Source organism: Gavia stellata, chromosome 2, assembly GCF_030936135.1.
Source record: "Gavia stellata isolate bGavSte3 chromosome 2, bGavSte3.hap2, whole genome shotgun sequence".
NCBI classification, from domain to species: domain Eukaryota; kingdom Metazoa; phylum Chordata; class Aves; order Gaviiformes; family Gaviidae; genus Gavia; species Gavia stellata.
Genome location: NC_082595.1, coordinates 25,914,813 through 25,934,719, shown reverse-complemented (window position 1 = coordinate 25,934,719; position 19,907 = coordinate 25,914,813). Strand labels below are relative to the sequence as shown.

General features: G+C 34.1%; 1 protein-coding gene across 3 annotated transcripts in view; it reads right to left on the bottom strand.

Annotated features, from left to right (window-relative positions):
- Positions 1 to 19,907, bottom strand: part of CEP170 (centrosomal protein 170) — an 87,473-nt gene that overhangs the window by 38,459 nt on the left and 29,107 nt on the right. For 2 of the 3 annotated variants that reach the window (XM_059829769.1, XM_059829775.1), the window contains exons 8-10: positions 18,722 to 18,886; positions 18,205 to 18,206; positions 3,036 to 3,185 (exon numbers count right to left, since the gene is read on the bottom strand). In XM_059829769.1, the coding sequence (XP_059685752.1) occupies positions 3,036 to 3,185; positions 18,205 to 18,206; positions 18,722 to 18,886 (317 nt within the window). Of the gene's footprint in view, positions 1 to 3,035; positions 3,186 to 18,204; positions 18,207 to 18,239; positions 18,536 to 18,715; positions 18,887 to 19,907 lie in introns of all 3 variants that reach the window. The other variant, XM_059829763.1, reaches the window with a different exon arrangement.

Sequence of the window (19,907 nt, the reverse complement as noted above, 5' to 3'; positions counted from 1 at the left end):
CATGAATAAAGTTATTCAGTATTCAGAATGTCAGTAGTATTTTTTATCTTCAGTGGGAAAGACATAAAATGGGCATTCAAAACAGGGAAAAGAACATTGTAGACAATGGCACTGATGACCCTGCAGATGCAGAACATGGTTTCTAACTGCGCTGCAGTCTTAACAAAAAATTTTTAAAAACCCACAAAACAAACAAAAACCAGGTATGTCCCTAAGAAGCACATCAAAGACAATGTTGATAAACCGTGCACATGATTTAAGAACTGTGGTCAGCATGTGATAACTGGCCACTGAAAATTAAATGGAAGCTGGATGGATAAATCATAGCCAAAATGTCTGCAGTATTTTTATTAATCAAGCTCACATAGTAAGAATAATAATGACAGCAGCAACAATAATATTCTCTTTGTTCTCTATCTTACTTAATTTTTGTTCTTAAATCACACTTACCTTGGTTGGCAAGTGGCAGCTTATAATACAGAAAATAAAAACATTTAAATATTTTAAATAGATGGATTTAGTACTTCTACTGCCTAATCTGTAATCAGTGAAAAGGCAAGAACCAGGGCATGCAGGCTCAATCCAACTATGTCAGACATACACTCCGCATTTTATTTAGTCTCATGACATAACGCTACTTTAAAGTACCAAAGTTTGTCACATCAAAGGAAAAGCTGAGAATTTCTTTATAAGAAAAACAATTTTTAGGTCCTTTCCAAGCATGTTATTCACGATACTTCAGAAGCCCTGTAAAGTTAAGATATTTAAGTTCAGAATAATATTTCAACCCCAAAATCTTATGTATAAAAGATAGATATCTATAACTTCTAATAAAATCTTCATTATTTGCCAAGCCGTCTTTTCCATCTTCCTTAATTAAAATCTCTTAAATTTTTATTCTCTGCTTTTTCTATGTCAATCATGTTCTGAATTCGCCTCACTCTTCTAAATCATCTATAGGTACAACTGTGATGGGCAGCTGGAACAAGGTCCTTGCACAATCTGAGTGGATGCAAGCCTGGAACACTGAGCTACCCTGAGGCTACCTGACTATTCAGCCAAGATCTTCAATCAGGTTTATTAACTTATGATCTGCAGCTCAGTAATGTGGTAAGTCTTCCAAAAACCACAAGCAGAAAAGTTTGTATATCATGAGAACATGATACCCACGTACGCTGCAAATCAAACACATTTGCCTCTCCCTTTCCTAATGATAAAACAAACTGAGTGTAAGTTTTGGTAGTAAGGCTTTAAATATTACCATCTTCTCTCAATAGTTATCCTCATGATTGTTTTCCTATTACGATAGTACAAAACACACCTCTGTTTTTCTGAATTAGCTTCTCTTTTACTTCTACATATGTATTAACCAACTTCTATTTTTAACTTTCTCTGGCAATCTTTTTTTCATCTTCATCTGTCCTCATCTCTTCTTACACAATTCTTGCTATATCCACACTGCTATGTCAGTTTTGTTCCTTTACCTACCTTCCCCTATCATGCCTCGCAATAATCTGTAAATTAAGACTATACCAAATAACCCATTCTCTTCCCAATATATTAAGACCTTTTTGTTCAACAAATCATCTGCAATAATAAAAAGGCATTATTCTTGTAATTTCAACCTTTGGTATGCCATTGCCAGAAGGATTCTTAAAGCTGCCCTATGATTGCAGAAATCTCAGTCTTCTAAAACCAAACCCTGTTATTTTCAAAATACGACACACGGAAAGCTCAATTATGTTAATAAAATAAATCATATATTATTCTGCTGCTTATGAATTTATAGAAATGGAAAAATATCCATACTTTAAATAATCTTGAAAAGAGCTGAATGCTGCAAAAGGCATGAAAAAGAAGAGAGAGAAAGATTGTGGTTATAGATTCATGCAAAGAAGCAAGGTAAAAGGCAAAGTTTGTTGAATTCTTCCACACAATATGCCCATGCTGTATGGCAATAATTTACTTGAAGCAGTAACCTTAGAGAAACTATTCAAAGATACTAATCTAGATACAGTAACATATTTACTGTATCAAGACTGCACAGTAGCTAAAATACAACCATGTAAAGAACACCTTCTCTAGGAGAAACAGATTCCTAGATACTAAAACCAATGTATTTGCATGGCAGGTAAAGAAAGTCGTACTTTAAGCTTTTGATATATTCCAGAAAATTTGCTTATTTATAAAGTTTGCTAATTTACAGGATCATACTTCAGAAACAGTTTTCCATGGCAAGCAGAAGTGTGAGGTGCTTCGTTACTATTACCAGATTAATTCTGTACCAGTGTGAGGCCGTTCTCTTCCCAAAATATTTCAAGTTCTAGTTTATCCATCACAACGATATCACAATGTCTCCCAAGATTTCAATGACGTACGATTAACATCTAGCTTGTGTGTATATTCTGAGTCATAGACAAAGAACAGGCATTTTCCTTTGCCTAATCTTTCACTGACTGATTAAATTATACTACTTCTGAAGCAACTAACATAAGTGACTTCTTGTGAGTGGCATCTCACTTGAAAACTCACACCGTGAATGTAAAAAACTGAAGTCCTCTGCCTTCAGAACAAAACCTGAAATGTATTATCCACCATTTTTTCTTCCTAGCTGACCTTGTATTGCACATTAAATGCATACACCTTGTTTCTGAATTTTAATATAGTTACTTGCTTTGGGCTATAAAACATAACCAGCTTTTCCTCAGTTCTGCTGCATAACTTACAAGAAGTGTGTACTGTGCCAATGTGTGTTGCAAATATAATGTTACAAGGAAGCTCCTGCTACATTTCCAATACACTGGTGTTCGTGCACATAGAAAGGTAGCGAAGTTTAAAACACCTTCACAATATTATGTGCCTATCTCTAACAGAGAAGTTTTGATAATGCAATAAAGGCCTAAGAAAAATAAAATACTTACAGATCTGAGTTAATATTTTCTAAGCAAGGTTTTGTTTGCTGTTTAACACTGGTCAGTTATTAGTGCTCTCTCTTATTGGAAGAAAAAAGAAGACCATCAAAAGTTAAATTCTACCTCTGTGTCAAGAAATCCAGTTGTACTCAGTGGTCTTTTTTCTTCCAGCACTACTGCAGCAGAATTTATAGCCCAATCTTTTACTAAATCTTTCTGGTTCTCGTTGATTACAGGCCTATTATAATCCTGGCTGTCATCCACTCCAAATACCTGAAAATGAAACAAACCATTACACACATTAACCCAATACCATCCTGATACAATGTTCAATGTTAATGGATGGATGGTGGCATGCTGCATAGTGAGTTTAAATAATTTTTGTTGTATTATGCTTATCTGTCATCTTTGTGAAATCTACAAATTAAATAGAAAAAATATCTACAGCAATTAAAAAAAGAGCAGAAGTCTATGCCAACACTGAAAATTCAAGGAACTGCTAGTTGGAATGGTCAGATATGAAAAAATGACACTTTGATGAAAGAAACAAAAGGTAAAGCCAAAATCATTATGAAAACCATTTTACAGTCCATTTCCCAATTAAGGGAAAAAAAAATTACTGGAACCATCAAATTTTCAGATTTTTGCCATTACCTAGTGAAAACAAGAAATACAAATGCTTACATCTGCTACTAACACACTTATTGAATTATTTCTGTAATACAAAAAAAATTTCAGTTTTTCATTTGTCAGGGACTTGGTAGATTTTAGAAGTCCATCAGCTCTCACAAACCATGTAGCCTCATCTCATTCAAGATGTGACTTGCCATAGTTGTTCTACTACATACACTGTTTCTTACTGATGTTTACATTAATCCCTTCCACTTGTGATAGAATAATTTACCCCATGACATTTAAAACCATTGGTTATAGAGAAAAATACTAGAAAAATATTATTATCAAGGCAATTTAGTAATAAGGCAGTAATAAGGACTTAAGCAAGAGAGACAGCATATTGTCTGTCAAATTAAGGAATATGAATTGCTTTCAGAATACTTCAAAGCTATTTTAGAGACTATTTTGTAACTTGGAAACATATAATTTATAAAATGTATAAATTTCTGCCTAAGAAATGACAAATTCACTACTACTAAGGACTTGAATATTAAAAAAAAATACAGAATAAAAATGGAAAAAGCACACATACATTAAAATCAGCTGCTGAAAAGAAACTGTAACATCAAAAATTATTTTGTCTTAGAGAAAGACAAAGAAAAGGAAAGAAGGAAATGACCTTCACAGATGTTATCACCCTGTAAAAAAATTTATTAGTGCAAAAGAGAAAAAGATATATGGAATTATTTTTTTCCCCTAAACTGTTTTGCAAAGTAAAGCTAGAGGACTGGTTTATTAAAATTCTGGACAAGGTTCATGTATTTAAAATGGATTCACCACTAGATGGCCACAAACCATAACGTTTTTTAGAATCTGAGAAGCAGATTAAAAAAACTCCAAAAAACAAAAATCCACCCTGTCATTCAACTCCTGCTTATGCTCTTCTGCATGTCCAGAAAGATGTTGCTATAGCATTCATATATTCCTAACTGAGGAAGTTTTTTCAAATGCGTTGGATTTATATTTTGCTCTTGTGCAAAAAGCCTGCTTTCTGCAATTCTAAAACTCAGACAATGCTCCCCAATTTTCAATTAAAACATAATTCTTGTCTAGATACATCTATGCGCCAGTTTCTTAGGAGTATTTCATAAATATTTTCTTTTTAAAAAGTCGTATGTTTTCTCTTTAATGATATACTTCTGATTTGTACAGTTGAAGCAATTTTTGAAGATACAAATCACTTATCATCCATTGCCTCCTTTCTTTGAATATATTGCTATTCTGCAGCCACTTTTCCCCTTGTTTAATGTAGTTTCATTGATTACAGAGTTTTATGTGTTCCTTTAAATGAAAGGAAATTCTCATTTTATCACATAAGCACCTGAAGGAAAATATGAATTCAACACTTCCATATCTAATCAGGACTACAGAATTAAATTGCTGCCTGTAAATTGCTTCATACTATCTGGTGGCACATTCATTTACCGTGTCAAATTTCTTTACTCGTACCACAAACAACAGCACCTAAGGCTTCTTTCTTTCAGTCTTACCTTTTCTAGTACTGAAGTCCTATTTAAGCAAATTTTGTTCTTCTACTACTACTGAAATTACTGCAAAACCAAACTTGAATATGGCCTATTTTTTCTGTGAAAGGTAATATGGGTAGCAATAAGACTCAAGTAATAGATTTACCTCCTAATACTACTCCTCATGATTCCTCTGTATATATAGAGGGGATATCATAGGCCAGAAATGATAAGCAAAATATTTGGGTACACTATTAGTAGAAAGAGAGGGAAAGTATCTTCTTCAATAAATGTGTATTTTTGCACTACACATTCATTCTACATCTAGGAGCACTGGCATGTGCATGCACCTGTCCTGTTGAAGTTCCATTGCTACACAACTGCAAAGCTCCTCTTCTCAGCAAGAAAGAAGAGATTCACACAAGTGTGAACTAGCCCAAAGACTAAATTTCAGAACTGTGATATATAAAACCCCTTTGAAAACAAAGCCATCAATACATAATCAAGACTTTAAATATGAAAAATATGCAAAACGACTCATGTTTAATATTTGACAAAATTTAGAACATCACTTATAGACTTGTCACACATCCGCAAAAAATATTATCAGAATTTCAGGATTAACCGATCCTCTTACACTGTTCACCAAATAATGAGAATATACCCTCAACAGAAACAGCCATGGAATAACCTGAAGGTTTCTGCTGGAAATCATGTCTCTACCATTTAGAAAAATGTGATTGGTACTTTATGGGTTGCTATGATGAGCTATGTGTGCAAACAGTGGGTTGCTGTGATTGAAGCCTGAGCAGAGACCTGTACTTTCCTACAAAGACTGAATGACATTCTTCAAGGCTTCCAATTCTTCAGAATTTTCTGTTTTTTAAATATCTTCATGGTTTCAAAGTCATTTAAGGGAAGTCTAGGAGATAACTTAACCAAACAAAAAAAAAAAACAACCCAGGAAATGCTGATGACATTCATTGCTCCGCCTCTTATCTATTTATACAAGAAAACTAAAGTTTTTTCTGTAAAGCTTGTATGTGTCAGAAGCAGCAGTTACAACTTTAAACAGAAGCAACTATGGTCTGTATTTTGATTAACTGCATTTTGGGGAAGAAAAAGATGAAGCCAGGTTCCAAGATACAGGTTTGGACACAGTAAGCTCTCTGAAAATTAAGAATGCCTTTTTTTGTTTTATTTTTGATAAAGGAGGTAAAGGGAGTCTATGCACTCGTTTATGATTTCAAGAACTTTCCTAACCATCTCAAATCGCAGGTATCCAGCACACAGCTGTCAACGAAAAAAAGAAGTTTCCTAAATAATTTAGACTTTTTAATATCACTGTAAACAATAAGGACTTTCACAAAATTTTGCCATGAAAGGTTAGACCAGATGATCCTTGAGGTCCCTTCCAACCTGGTATTCTAGGATTCTTTGATTCTATGAAAATCACGATCTTGCATTTTTGGAGAGTCTCGGGAATGGGGAGTAATGCGTTTATTTTTTAACTTAGGTAGCTGTATGTATCATGAAGAAAACAATTCCTAGAATTTTATTTTTTTTTTAAAAAAACCCCACAGTTATTAATGCTGTTTTTAAAACAGATGTAATTTAAAAATGAAACTACCAGAGAAACGTATTTCCAAGCTAACAGCTTCCTATAAGCAATTGTTCTGGAAAGTTAAGTTTTTTGCCCTGCTCTGTCCTATTATTGTTTATTTTTATGAAATTATATTTTAGCAGAAAGACTAGCTTATTTCATCCTGAATGCTTCAAGTTTCATAAAGTTACAAAACAAAAACCAGGATAATAATTTTCACAGAATCCCTGAAACCTGACTGATGGGGAAAAATCTAGGCACTGCACCAACCTGCAGGGTCTCTGCCACAGGACTGTAATGGTGGAACTGTCAGCAACATTGTATAAACTGTGGTGGTGGTGTTTAAAAATAACTATTGTTATGAAGCATGAAACTATTTCCATTGCAAATCAGGACATTTTCAATGGCAAGGGAACAACAACAACAACATTGCTGTAGAAAGTCAAGCCCCATTTATGAGATGTAGTCAACATAATTTTGTTTAACCTACAATCCAGTTGACCTCTTAAACAAATGGATTAACAGGTGATAGACAGGCTGCATCCAGTTTTGGTCTCCCCAGGACAGAAGAGACATTGTCTAACTGAAGGGAGCTCAGCAAGTGCCACCAAGGTGGTCAAGGCTGGAGCACTTTCCCTGTGGGGAGAGTCTCCGGAAGCTGGGCTTGATCAGTTTGGAGAAGGGAAGGCTTTGCAGGTGCCTAACAGCAGCTCCCAGTACCTATGGTGAATGTATCAAAATGAAAGCCAGGCTCTTCACAGTGCTGCATGGCAGGAGGACAAGGGATAACTTGCATAAGTTGAAACAAGAGAGGTTTAGACAGGATATAAAGAAAAGCTTTTTTACTCTGATGACAGCCAAGCAAGGTTGCCCAGTCACTGTCCTTGTAGGCTGTGAAGACCCAAATGGATAAAGTGCTGGGTAACCTGTCTGACCTCAAAGATGACCCTGCTTTGAGCAGGGGGTTGGACTAGAGACCTCCTAAGGTCCTTTCCAGCTTATGTGATCCTATGATTCTTAGTAACAGTGATCCTAGATAATAACTTAGCATCTCAGATCAGCCTTCCAGCTCAAAGAGTCAGTCTTGAGAAAGCCCAAAGGGGAATCCAGTAATTTCTCAATTGTGGAACTGCTAACACTATGGCTGACATATAATGAAGTCTCCTAAATCAGCAGGGGAAAAAGTGAGTTCCTGAAACATACTTTTCAATTTCAAAGCAATGATTGGCAAGTTCTCCAAATATCCCCCTGTGATATTCCATTTACATTCTGTGGTTCCACCAGTAAAACAAAGGGACAAAACAGCAGGCTAAAAATATAGCTCTAAGTCCCAAAGCATCATGCGGTTACTTGCTGGAATGCAAACTCAGCCTGAAAACTACAGAGGCGAAGTATAAAATAACTGATGGCCAAACAATTGCACCTTGACGTAGATATTAATAAATTCCATCATTTTATCTCAGCAACAGTTTTTCCAGTATTGTAACTGAGAATATAACTTTATCTACAGAAACAGTAATTTAAAAAATTCTTTATCCAATAAACAAAAATCAACAGAATATGTAACACAATACAAGCAAGATGCAATCTTGCGTATTTTTGGAGACAGCATGAGTTACAGGACCAAGTCTGAGCACGTGCCTTGTCCTCTTCTGCAAGGGCTAATTCTGTAGAAAGCAGAGTACTCTGTTTTGGCAGGCCATATGCATTTCCCTGTGAAAACAGCTCATGACTCACAGCACACCTGCTTGTCACTATAGCTGAAACACAGCTTCAACACAAGCTAGCTTTAGTGATGGTGAATTGGTCTTGTTCACTCTCCTTTCCCCTCTCCCCTGCCCCCCAGCAGATGAAATAATATCTTTTGTACCACAGATGAACTGCACTAGAGGTCAGTATAGTGACTTTAGGATGATCAGAAGTGATGAATCTTTAAAACCACAGAAGTCGTTTTTCTTTATTTTTTTATATATATATGTGTGAGACCTTCTAGAAATTAAAATAAAATATGGTCAGAAAAATTAATGGCAATAGGAACCATTTTTCTGACTCAAAAGGAAGAAAACAGGTTAGCTAAAAAAACCCCCACATCCCACTTGATGTTTTCCTTACATGCTTTTTACAAACTTTAAAGTTCTTGAGTAAGAATTTTTTTTTTCCAGTTGTATCTCATTTACATGCCTTTCAGAGTTCCTAATGTTGGGACTTTATACTTACTTTTATTTAATTTCAGGACTTTTTTTTTAAACTATTTCATGGTTTATGAAGTTCACACTGCAGTTCTACAATATTATAATTATTCAGTACTTAATGTCCACAGATCTAGTTCCTCATCCAAATCATTAGATACTGGTATCAATGGAAAAAAAGGTCTTATTTGAGACTCCTAATAGATATGTTCACTCAGTTATGTATACACAATTATATATATTAGAACAGGGATTCTATTGTTCTGCATACATACTTGCTACACAAAGCATTAGAAAGCATTTCTAAGAGCACTAAACACAAACTAGGAGCATACATTTTATTCAATATAGAAATATGAAGAATTCTATCTAGTTTTAAAATTTTGAGTTTCTAAAGTTTCCCCAATAGTCTTACCACTGCAGTCTTAACTATAAAGGATATGGAGCAATTACTAATAATAAGATTAAGAGAAAACAAACAAATAAATAATAAGGATTCTAGCTGCAATTCAGAAAGCTGTAACTGGAAACCTATCCATTAATGACGGTATTTGTAAACTAAAAGTATTTGAATAATTCTCCTTTTATTCTTTCAGATCCTAACAACAATTACAGCCTCAATCTGGAGACAAATTTGAAAAGGATGATGATTTAAATGATACTCATTTCAGTGCAGGCAATCTGTATACAAGGAGCAGAACAAAACCCAAAGAAAAAATTGTGTAAAAGGGAATTAAAAAATCAACAGTTAAAAAAGCAAACTAAATCAAAGTGGAGCACAGGTAAAGGACAAGGGGCTGTACTATACAGTGCGTTAAAGGCAGGACCATGGCAAAATAAAACAAGGATCAAGTGATTAAATTTGAAATAAGGTATTTGCCATTGTAAAGTGATGGGAATGTAAATTATAATAGCAGTTATGTTTCATAACTTTTTAGGGGAAAGGAAGATGATAAGTATATTTGATTGTCAAGGAAGTAAAATAAAAGTAAATTTCAGTAACTGAGCTGTGAACTGATACAGTCAGACCAGCAAGAAAGAAAAAAAAAAAAGAAGATGGAAGAGACATGAATTTGGAAACACAAGCAGGATTTGAACACAGTTTGGATGTACTAAGCAAGAAGAAGAAAATGTAAATATGCCACACTCAGAGGATGCTTGATTGACGGGAAGAGAGGATTCCAGAGGGCAGGGAAGTAGAAATGGCTTCAGATCCATATCGCAGATCATCTTGGCAATGCTGTGCTTAGTGTTCAGACTGAGGTCCTCGTAATTCTCCCAAAGAAGGCAGTCCAGACATTCATAATATACAGTAAATTGGTTGTTAAAAGTAAGAGTTACTGATCAGACAGAAAAGACAAAAGGCAAACATTTTCTTCTCACCTTTGAGAAAGTGTGATGTGCCAGAGTACAACACCTAAGCTCATTTTGTGTTTAGTTACTGCATGAACTGTGTTTAACCAAGCGGCTTCTGAGAAGTCTGATTTTAATAGTTTTTGCTTGTTCTAGCCATCCCAGGCAAAGAGACTGTGTTCTGTGCAGGGCATATCTCATGAATAGCCATGGATTTTCACAGAAGCCGTTTATGTCATTTTAACTATATATTGAAGACATAGAATCAGATGCAAGACATTCTGGTATAAAAAAAGCTGCATAAGCAAATGAAAAGGATCAACGTGCCAAGTCTAATAACCTCCTCTTACCAGACTCCAACATATTTACATGCATACATATTTGGTACCTGTTTGCTGCAGTGAAGGATTAATTTTCTGTAGAATTCCAAATTCAAAAGGAAACGATAAGTTTAGAGACTGTAAGACTCCTCCCCTCCCCTCAGAAGAAAAAAGATTACAAACATCCTCTGATCCTCTTGACAAAATTTATATGCTCAGATGATTTGATAGGCTTCAATTGTTCTACTGCTTTTTCAGCACTGTATTCATAAAATACAGTCATTCTGCAACCAAGACACTCTGTGGGGCTAAAAGGCACTCTTTCTAGAAGAAATTGCTGAAGCAATGGTAAAAGCAATTAAACCCAGAGGCTGTGGAAAGACAGAAGACCTAAAAGTCATTTTCTGAAAATACATCTGTCTTGGTTCCTTAGTCAGTCATTGAAACAGGCTGAGGTTTTTTTTTTTTCTCTCCTAACTTACTCCCTGCCCGTTGATTCTTTTCAGGTAGTTTGACATTTATAATACTGCAAAAATTTGCCAAGAGGAGTTCCATAACGTGTGTGTTAAGTCCATAACAAGAGCAGTTATAATAACATGTATGTTAAGTATTGTAATGAAAAACATTTTGACCTCCCTGTGCCACTTGCACTGTAAATATAAGTTTTTGGATCAACATAGTTTTAGTAAAAGAATATACGTTTTCTAATAAACCTTGCAGATCTTAAAAAATGGTTTGATTTGCTATATGGCTCCATGTTTTAAAATCAATCCCTGCTGTGCATTGCACACTATTTACAGATGATGGAAAACATCTGAATTAGTCTATACTTCTCACAGAACTAGATTGATATATACAAATGTAACAATGTAATAACATACCTATTTACGATTTTGTCACTCTTACTTTCAAAATATTTAGAACATTAATCTTAAATTTGTCAGTCCAGAATTCTTCATTTAGCAGTTATTTTATGCTTAATACAATGTTTTACGCTATCCGCAAGATTATTGATAAAACTTTACGGTTTGCAACAGAGAAGACAAGATCTGGTAAAAAAGCTTTATGAACACTTAAAGCAAAAACAACAAATAATTCAAAAGTACACAGTCCTTGAAGAACACATTAGCCTGTAACATAATATGGTATGAACAGACATACCCTGGGAGCAAGAAGAGTAAAGAGATTACATTTTACTGTAATTGCCTTTCAGAATAGATTCCCATTTATACACATACTCAAAAAAAAAAAAAAAGAGAGTAAAAAAACCCCTGAAGTAAGTATCATCGTGAGCAGAAAGATGTAGAAAATGAGAATGGAAAACCTGGCATCTATAAGAATACCAACACAACTTTCCCTTCAAAATTATTAGCATTCCAAATTTTTAAAGAGGAAAAAAAGAGTCTCTCTCAAGACTGTGGCAATAGAATAATATTTTATGTATACTTTTTGCATAGTATATAATCAAGTAAAATTAAAGATGATAGCATGTACATTAAAAACAAAGTCATCACTATTATGGCCTATCTATACAAACAAAAACCTTAAACCAGCATCCTTTTCCAATTTAAAATAAATTGGAACATGATCTAAAATATGAACTTTGCAATGAAAACAAAATCATTAAATGGGCACAATAATTATTTTTTAAAATGGCCGAAGGGTGGATCGAGGTTTCATTTTCGTACTTTTTTTGCAAGTTTTATTTCTAGCTGGTAATTAGTATGTTGAATTTGAGATCTAAAATTACTTTGCTGATAAAAAAATCAATTATTTATCAGGAAATTTAAATAAATAAAACATAATTGAAGAAACCAATTTTGGGACCAAAGAAAACTTTATCTAAGCCCAATGTTTCTATATGAATATGAGCTGCTATGACATTCTAGATTTCCTGGTTAGGTAGGCTGATGAGAATTGAAACATACATACAACTTCTATTCTATTCCTTCCCCTCCCACACATGCATAGAAGAGTTTAACTCTGATATAATAAGTTCTACAAAGTATTTCCATTCAGAAATACCCTGAAATGAAATTGGCTGAAGAACAAAAAAAAAAAAAAACATACACAGAACAAAAAAAAAGGAACCCCCCAAAAGCTTGTAAAAAACTGATTGAGTTGCTTTTTATTTATTGCAATAGCCTCAAAGTATTTAATATTCCAAACACATCCAGAATTATTTGCACATTCATTTATTAAAATTTATTACTGGTGGTATTTTGCTTTATTGAAAAAAGGAAACCCATTAGCCTGACAATATGCAGTCTTTTTATATCAACAAATAGGAATATGAACTGCAGAAACATAATTTTGAATTCTTTCACCCACTGACAGACTTACCTTTTTGGTGGCCTAGGAACACTTTTTAACCTGATATGACTGCTGAGAACAACTTCCTTCTAATAGAACAAATTTGATTATTTAAAAAAATGTGAAACATATAGAAAATTTATAACTCAATGCAAAATAGAGACCAATTGCTGAGTGTTAACAGAAAGCACTGAACCTATCTAAAGGTCAGAACGGGTGGGTGTAAAGGAAAAACAAATCCTACAACTGTGCCCCATTTACTCGTGTATTTTATGTGTTAATAGTAACACTGAAAACAAGTTCTAAATCAAATCAAGGCACTGAATTTGTTTTATTTTGTACTTAGCCATTAGCTGCAACAATAAGAGTAGCATTCTGCTACAAAGAGTTGTGGCTTTCTGAAGCTATATGAGTAGAGAATACTGGATGCCCGGTATGTTCAAGGTGGTCTTTGTAGTATGTAAGAGTAGCTTTTCTTCTTTACACATTGGTGAAATTGCTCTCAATGGTAATTTTAAAAAGAGCTCTACAAGTATAAAAAGACAGACAGCATCTATTATTCAATCATAACTTTCTTTCACATTATTAATGTATTTATTTTCTAAACGTGTTTGCCTACTAACCAATTTGTACTTCTCTAATGTCACTCATAGTGACATTTGAACACCTGGATGCAGAGATATCATTGGCTAATGAAAAGACTTTTAGCAAGCAAGGTTTATTGCAATTTTTCAAGTGTTTTCTATTTATAAACAACATTAAGACACAACCATACATTTATACTGCAGAGAACAAGTGAAAAGAGCACGAGCTTCTGAGGAACAGCACTAATCTTGCTTACCATTTATATTTTGTAAACTAAAGGTAACAGAGGACCATATGGAAACCCATAATACAATAAAAATGCAAGTAAACTAGTGACAGAAGAGGGAAATGTACACACATTTCCATACCAGTAATACTGGCAGTATTCACTCAGTCTCTATATATCAAAAAAACAACAGGATTTGAAAGAAATAGTAATAATGTCAAGTTACTAAAAACTAAAATGAGTCAGAAGTCCTAGAACATGTGTTTCTGAGAAAATGTCAATAATACAACATGGAGTTTGTGCACATGGGTTTGTGTTACTTGTGAAAAGCACAGCCGGATCCTAGGTAAGCACAGGAATATTGCGGAGATAGCATTCTCACCAGTTGATTGACTAAAGAGAGAAGGCAGTTACAGTGGGTAACTGCTGAAGATTGCAACTGTTTGCAAATTATAAGTGCTATTCTCTCCAATGGGAACTCTGACCAATCTTTCTATTCAGAAATATCATGAAACTCAATTTGCTTATGCAAACCCAAACAAAAATACCCCTAAGCCATTCCCATTTTCCTTCTCTAATAGTTTCATGTTTTGACATTTGTCCTGGACATGTATATGTATATTTATTATATTTTAAAACAGAAACAACTATGAAATCTTCTTATGATGACTGCTTCTGTCTTTGCTTAGTAATATAGCTGGAAATTTCTCCTAATGTCTACAAAATTTGATGTTGTTTTTGATTTTTTTTTGCTTATTTGATTTTTAAAATTTATTTTTTTAGTTATTTTCCAAAATGTTAGTTTTGTTCTAAGAGACATGACACACCAATTCTAAGCATAAGTAACCTGTTCAAAGCTGGACACAATGCAGTGATATTTACTTCCTCTGACATATTTAATATTTATGAATAAAATTCAAATAACAACACAGAAGAAATAACTATTAGTATTCCTGAAATACTAAGTAATTACATCACTTCCTATCACGGCCGATCTAAGCATAGAAGATTGTAAAATACAATCAATCCAAATTATTAACTGACATACAAGTGAAACAGGAACAAACTTTGGAGGACTCCAGGCGTGTACAGGTCTTGCATCTTTTTTTATGTTTACAACTGAAAACTATCTGCTTACTATTTTTATGATGTATTTTATTTTTTTGCCCTATAATAAAATCTATTTTTTTTTAATCTTGGAAATTTGCGAACAATTAAACAAATTTCTCTTTTCCTGCTCAGTTCAGTCTCTGCAGGCATTTATAGAAATTGATTTTAATCCACTGACTTTGCCTGTCAGATCTTGATATCTTGCCTGATTTTAATTTCATTGGCTCAGCAAATTATCTAGGTGTTGAAAGTTGTGTAAGACACAAGCCTCAATGTTTTTGGAATCTTTCATTTTAGGTAAGTGGCAAGACATTCACTCCGAGACAGTCATCACCGTAGATAAATGATTATACCTCTCTCTTAGGGAAAAGTATCTCACTAAAAAGCTTTTTTCTGTTACTTTGAAAATTACTTCCTCTTTCCTTCTGATTCTTTTTGTACCTTTCTCAAATTCTTTTTTCAAAAGCCAGGCTTTAAAATGGTCAAGAAAAAGAGAATATGTTGTTTGTTATTCTACTCCTTTTCTGCTGTAGACACAATACTTTTTTCTTTGAGACTGAAAGAGTAGCAGAGGAAGAATTAGATCCTTAGCAATCTAAATGAAATCAAGATGTTGGATAAGCAGGACAGCATCCTTTTTGGATTTTTAAATCATTTCACATAAGTATCTATTTTCCGTGAGTCTATTTCCTAGAATCTTTAGTAAAAGGCTACATTAAGCAAAAATGGTACTTTTGAAGGAAACAATACAGCTCAACGTTAAGGTCTTTCCCCCCCTTTTTAAAAAATTATACAGATAGATGTTTTTTCCTATTTTTCTGACAATTTTAACTTTGATTTCCTGCACACCTCTCAGATTCTCAACTCAAAGAAGCATTATTAATCATGCCTTGATTTTTGACAAGTTAATGCCACTGTTGCATTTGTGGTTTGCTCTTATGTTCCTTGCCAGAGAAAAGAGTAGAGACTGCCTACAGGAGTAAGGCTAAGGCTAAGGTTTCCGAAGTGAATGAGTCACACTGAAAGTAATCTTCGGATATTTTGGTCATTCTCATCCTTTCTTCCAGTAAAAAGGAAAAAATACCCAAACCAGAAGTATTTCATTCCATAGGAAATTCTTCAGGTAAAGCAGACACGAATCTTAGCACCATTCCAATGTAAATTGTTACTGACAAGACTGCATTATTTGTGCAAATGTTTTAGAAAGTTATCTTTGCTATTTGCAGTGCATTTTCACCCCCATCCTAGCAAATGCAACTCTTGAATTTCAGTTAATCTTTTGAGCCAACAGACACTCTTAAATGAGACTCAACTGAGCAGGCATCATAACAGCTCAGAAAAATGACTGACTTGCAAAGAAAGAGAGGTTATACTGGAATTACTGATAAAACATATACCAGTAATTCTCTTAAATCCTCAATAAAGCAGCACAGCAGTCAACAGACTAACAAAAGTTCTTGTGTTATTCCTCACTTATCCACCTTCAGCAAAGTAACAGAATTCACAGCATTAGCAATTTAAAATAGGAAGGAAGCAAACCTGAGCTCTGCTGGAAGAAGAAATTTTGATTTCCGTTTGGTTTTGATTTTCCTCACTGGCTGTTTTTCTGCACTTCATAAAAATAATATCATACTACTTTCATATTACCAAATCAAATAAGAATTGTACAGCAGGATTCTTTGAACTGGATGTAAAATATACTGTTCATAATACTTCAGTACAGATACTAAGTGAAAAGATACAGAAGACCTCAAAGAAAAAAACATCTCTGCTTTACTCCTTAGTAAATCTTTAATGTCTAGTGGTGACACTTTCTGGGTTAGCAGTAAGGGGTATTTATGATATCCAAAAGCTTTTTATACAAAATTAAGAATATTAACCAATACTTTACTACCATCCCTAATGCTTACATGCACCTCCTGTTCCCTAATCTCTCCTGTAACAGAAGAGATTTGTTTCAAACAAAAAACTCACTGCAGATATCCTGAATGGACATTGAAGACCACAAATAATTTGAAATCTTATTAAACATTAGACAGTATTAACATTCTTACAAAGTACATAAATAGTCTATTTCTAAATGTTACTATTTTTTCTGGTTTCCAAATAAACCCTGTTGCACAACTATACTTAGCAAAAACAGGACCTACACATTTTCTGACGCAATTTAATTGAAGATTTATAACTTGAGAATTAAATGTAGATATTTGTAATCACTAAGTCAAAGCAATGATGTTCTTTAATATTCACTTGCTTCATTTGGAATGCTTTTAGTTCTCAGAAGTTCTTTGGGTACTGACTCAAAGAAGTCAAGTCTCCTCTTCAGAATCCGTAAAAGGTGCAACCATCATCTTTATGATTTTATTGAAGGCAATTCTCTTTATTTTAATCCCTCCCTCCCAAATGCTCCATAAACACCTTTTATAAAATAAAACCATCTGTAATAAAATTTCCCATTTCCCCACTATGCCAGCATTTTTCTACAAAATAAAAGCAGTGAAGATAGTTTGTCTTTCAAAAAATATTTTTCAACGTTTAGCCAAAATTCATTCTAAATGTATTAAAGTATTTGTTCAGCTCTGAAAGAGTTTTAGACACACAAAACCAATCCTTAGATAATTCTGTAAGTAAGCAATGAATTTCCTGTTAAATAGTCCAAAAAATTGCCTAGAATTGGATGCCAGCATTCTACCACAATAGGTTGTTTAGGAAAACACAACAATAACAGAAAAAAAATCCTCTTCAAGAGTCTGTTAAGCCAAATCATTAAACACAGCTTCTCCTACCCATATCTTCCTGTTGAATCCAAAGAAAGATTTATTTGCAGTTATTTAACTGCAAATACGATTTGTATCGTTATTTATATTGCTACCAAGAAGCAAAAGTTACTTGGTCATCATAAGATGCCTAAGCCTAACAAAGCATATACCTATATTCAGACTAGGGAAATGACATTGCTGTCATAGAAACACTTCTGGAAAATGAAAGCATTCTTATACTTACTCTTTATAATGGATGCTGAAATTTAAGTTACTGTTATTGAATATACTTTTTAATAAGTATAGAAAAGATTTGCAATCTATTTCTATATGATAACTTGGATGGAACCAATTTGTATACCGAAAACTACAGAGACCATAGGGTTTTAAGAACAGGTGAGTATTTCCAAAGGGACATAAAAATTCAAATCTAACAACTCTCATAAAAATATCAGTTAATTGAATTCTCTTGCCTAGTATTCTTACAGTACTTAAATCTTTTGAAAACGCATTAAAATTACCAAACTAAAAAAATGGCGGTATCAAACAGGAATAATTTTTAGCCAAATGCCTGCTGCTGCTTTTATAACATTCCATATTTCATCATTATAGACGGGTTTAAAAACCTGTATTATTGCAGCAGCTTTAATAAGTAGAATTGAAGTGGTAGACTGTTGCCCACACATCTCATACCACTTTAATATCAGTATACGTTTTAGGTTTCTCACCTTGTCAATCATTTTACGGGCTTCCATTTCTTCAGAATTGGGATTTTCCAACTCAATAGTGTAAGTACCTTTGTCACTCTGGTCATCCTCATTGTCCTTTTCAGTAGCAGCAGAAATATGTTGGCTTTTCAACTTTTTATCCACCTCCTGGTTCTGACTAGGCCTATGGCCAAGGCTTCCTGAACTCCTTAACAATGCAGCTTGTAAGACAGGTAATGCAGCAGAGGGTTCTTCCGATTTTTGTTTTAGAAGTTTTGCATGAACGCCATGTACTGCTTTGTGATGTGATGAGCTAGCTTGCACTGAGGAAGGGGCAGCCTTCTCTCCTGACGCAGGTTTCACTCTTTCAGCTCGCACATGAGGTGCTGGAGATGGAGATTCTGGGCACAGAGCTCCTACATTCTGAGAAAAAGAGTAAGAACGCCTCTTTCGAGGATGGTCTTCATCAAAAAACTCAATCATAAAGGCAGTCTGACTCAAACCAGCTTGCTCTTGCTTTTTTTCTGTGGAATGGACTTTCTGATACGACTTTTTCAGCTCTGTATGATGATGCCTTAAGTGTTCTTCAAGTACTGCCCGCTTACTGTAATGCCGGTGTGCACTAGCATTTTCTGAATCACTTTGTGTACCATCATCATGCTTATTCCCTACAATCAAAGCAAAAGAATAAATAGCACAATGAAACAAACAAACAAAAAAAACCCCAACCCAACACATACAAAAGAAACTGGCAAACTAATGAAGAAAAGAATTTTAAATTGGTTTTCTGTTTAGACTCCAACAGCTTTCAGTACCTGGCTCTGCAAATTTTGTACAGCTCCTTGCAATGCATTCAACTTGCTATGAGTCAAACAACGAAACACTTTATAAGCTGATCAGTAACAGCAGTGCATTTTAATTACCTTTTTCACCAATATTCTCATCTGTGAATACTTATCAACATCTTACAAAAGCCAGTATTTTACCAGCTGTACTATAGTATGTTCCCTAATTATATTAGTTTTGTTACACAGCCAGTTGATTACAAATGACTACTGAAATGCTCTAGGCAGGGTTAAGAGGAAAAAGAAAACCCTAAAATAGTCCTCCCGGTAGCTGAAAATACCCATTGAGAGCCACAGTTCATATTGTTGGATTCCTCAAACATTTACAACAGTTTATCACGAGAAATGTCTACTGAAAATTGGAATGAATTCTTTATTACTCTTTCCAAGAACTACAATGACTTTTTCCATCATTCACTCCCCTCAGCATCTGATGTATACACGTAAAATGACTGTTATTCATTCCAATAACCACTATGAGATCTATGAATAAGTATTACACATTTAATAAATCATATACATGCCTATAAATATACTTTGTAATGATACCTGAAAATGCATGGAAGGCTGGATACTCACACACATTTAACACAGAGCAACTTCATGTACAATGACAGTGTCTACACTTTTAAGTTTTAGCTCAGTTCCTGGGAAGTAACAGTTTTACCTTCTTTGAACTCTTTTGGATCAAGTCTTACTCATGTATACATAGAATGTATAATTTATTTTTTTTTAATTCTCAAAAGGATAGCTTTTTTAAGGTTTTCTCACACAGTTAGGATAGGCAGCTACTATTCGGTTAAATAGTAATCACATATTGGGAAACCTTACTTATCAGACTAAT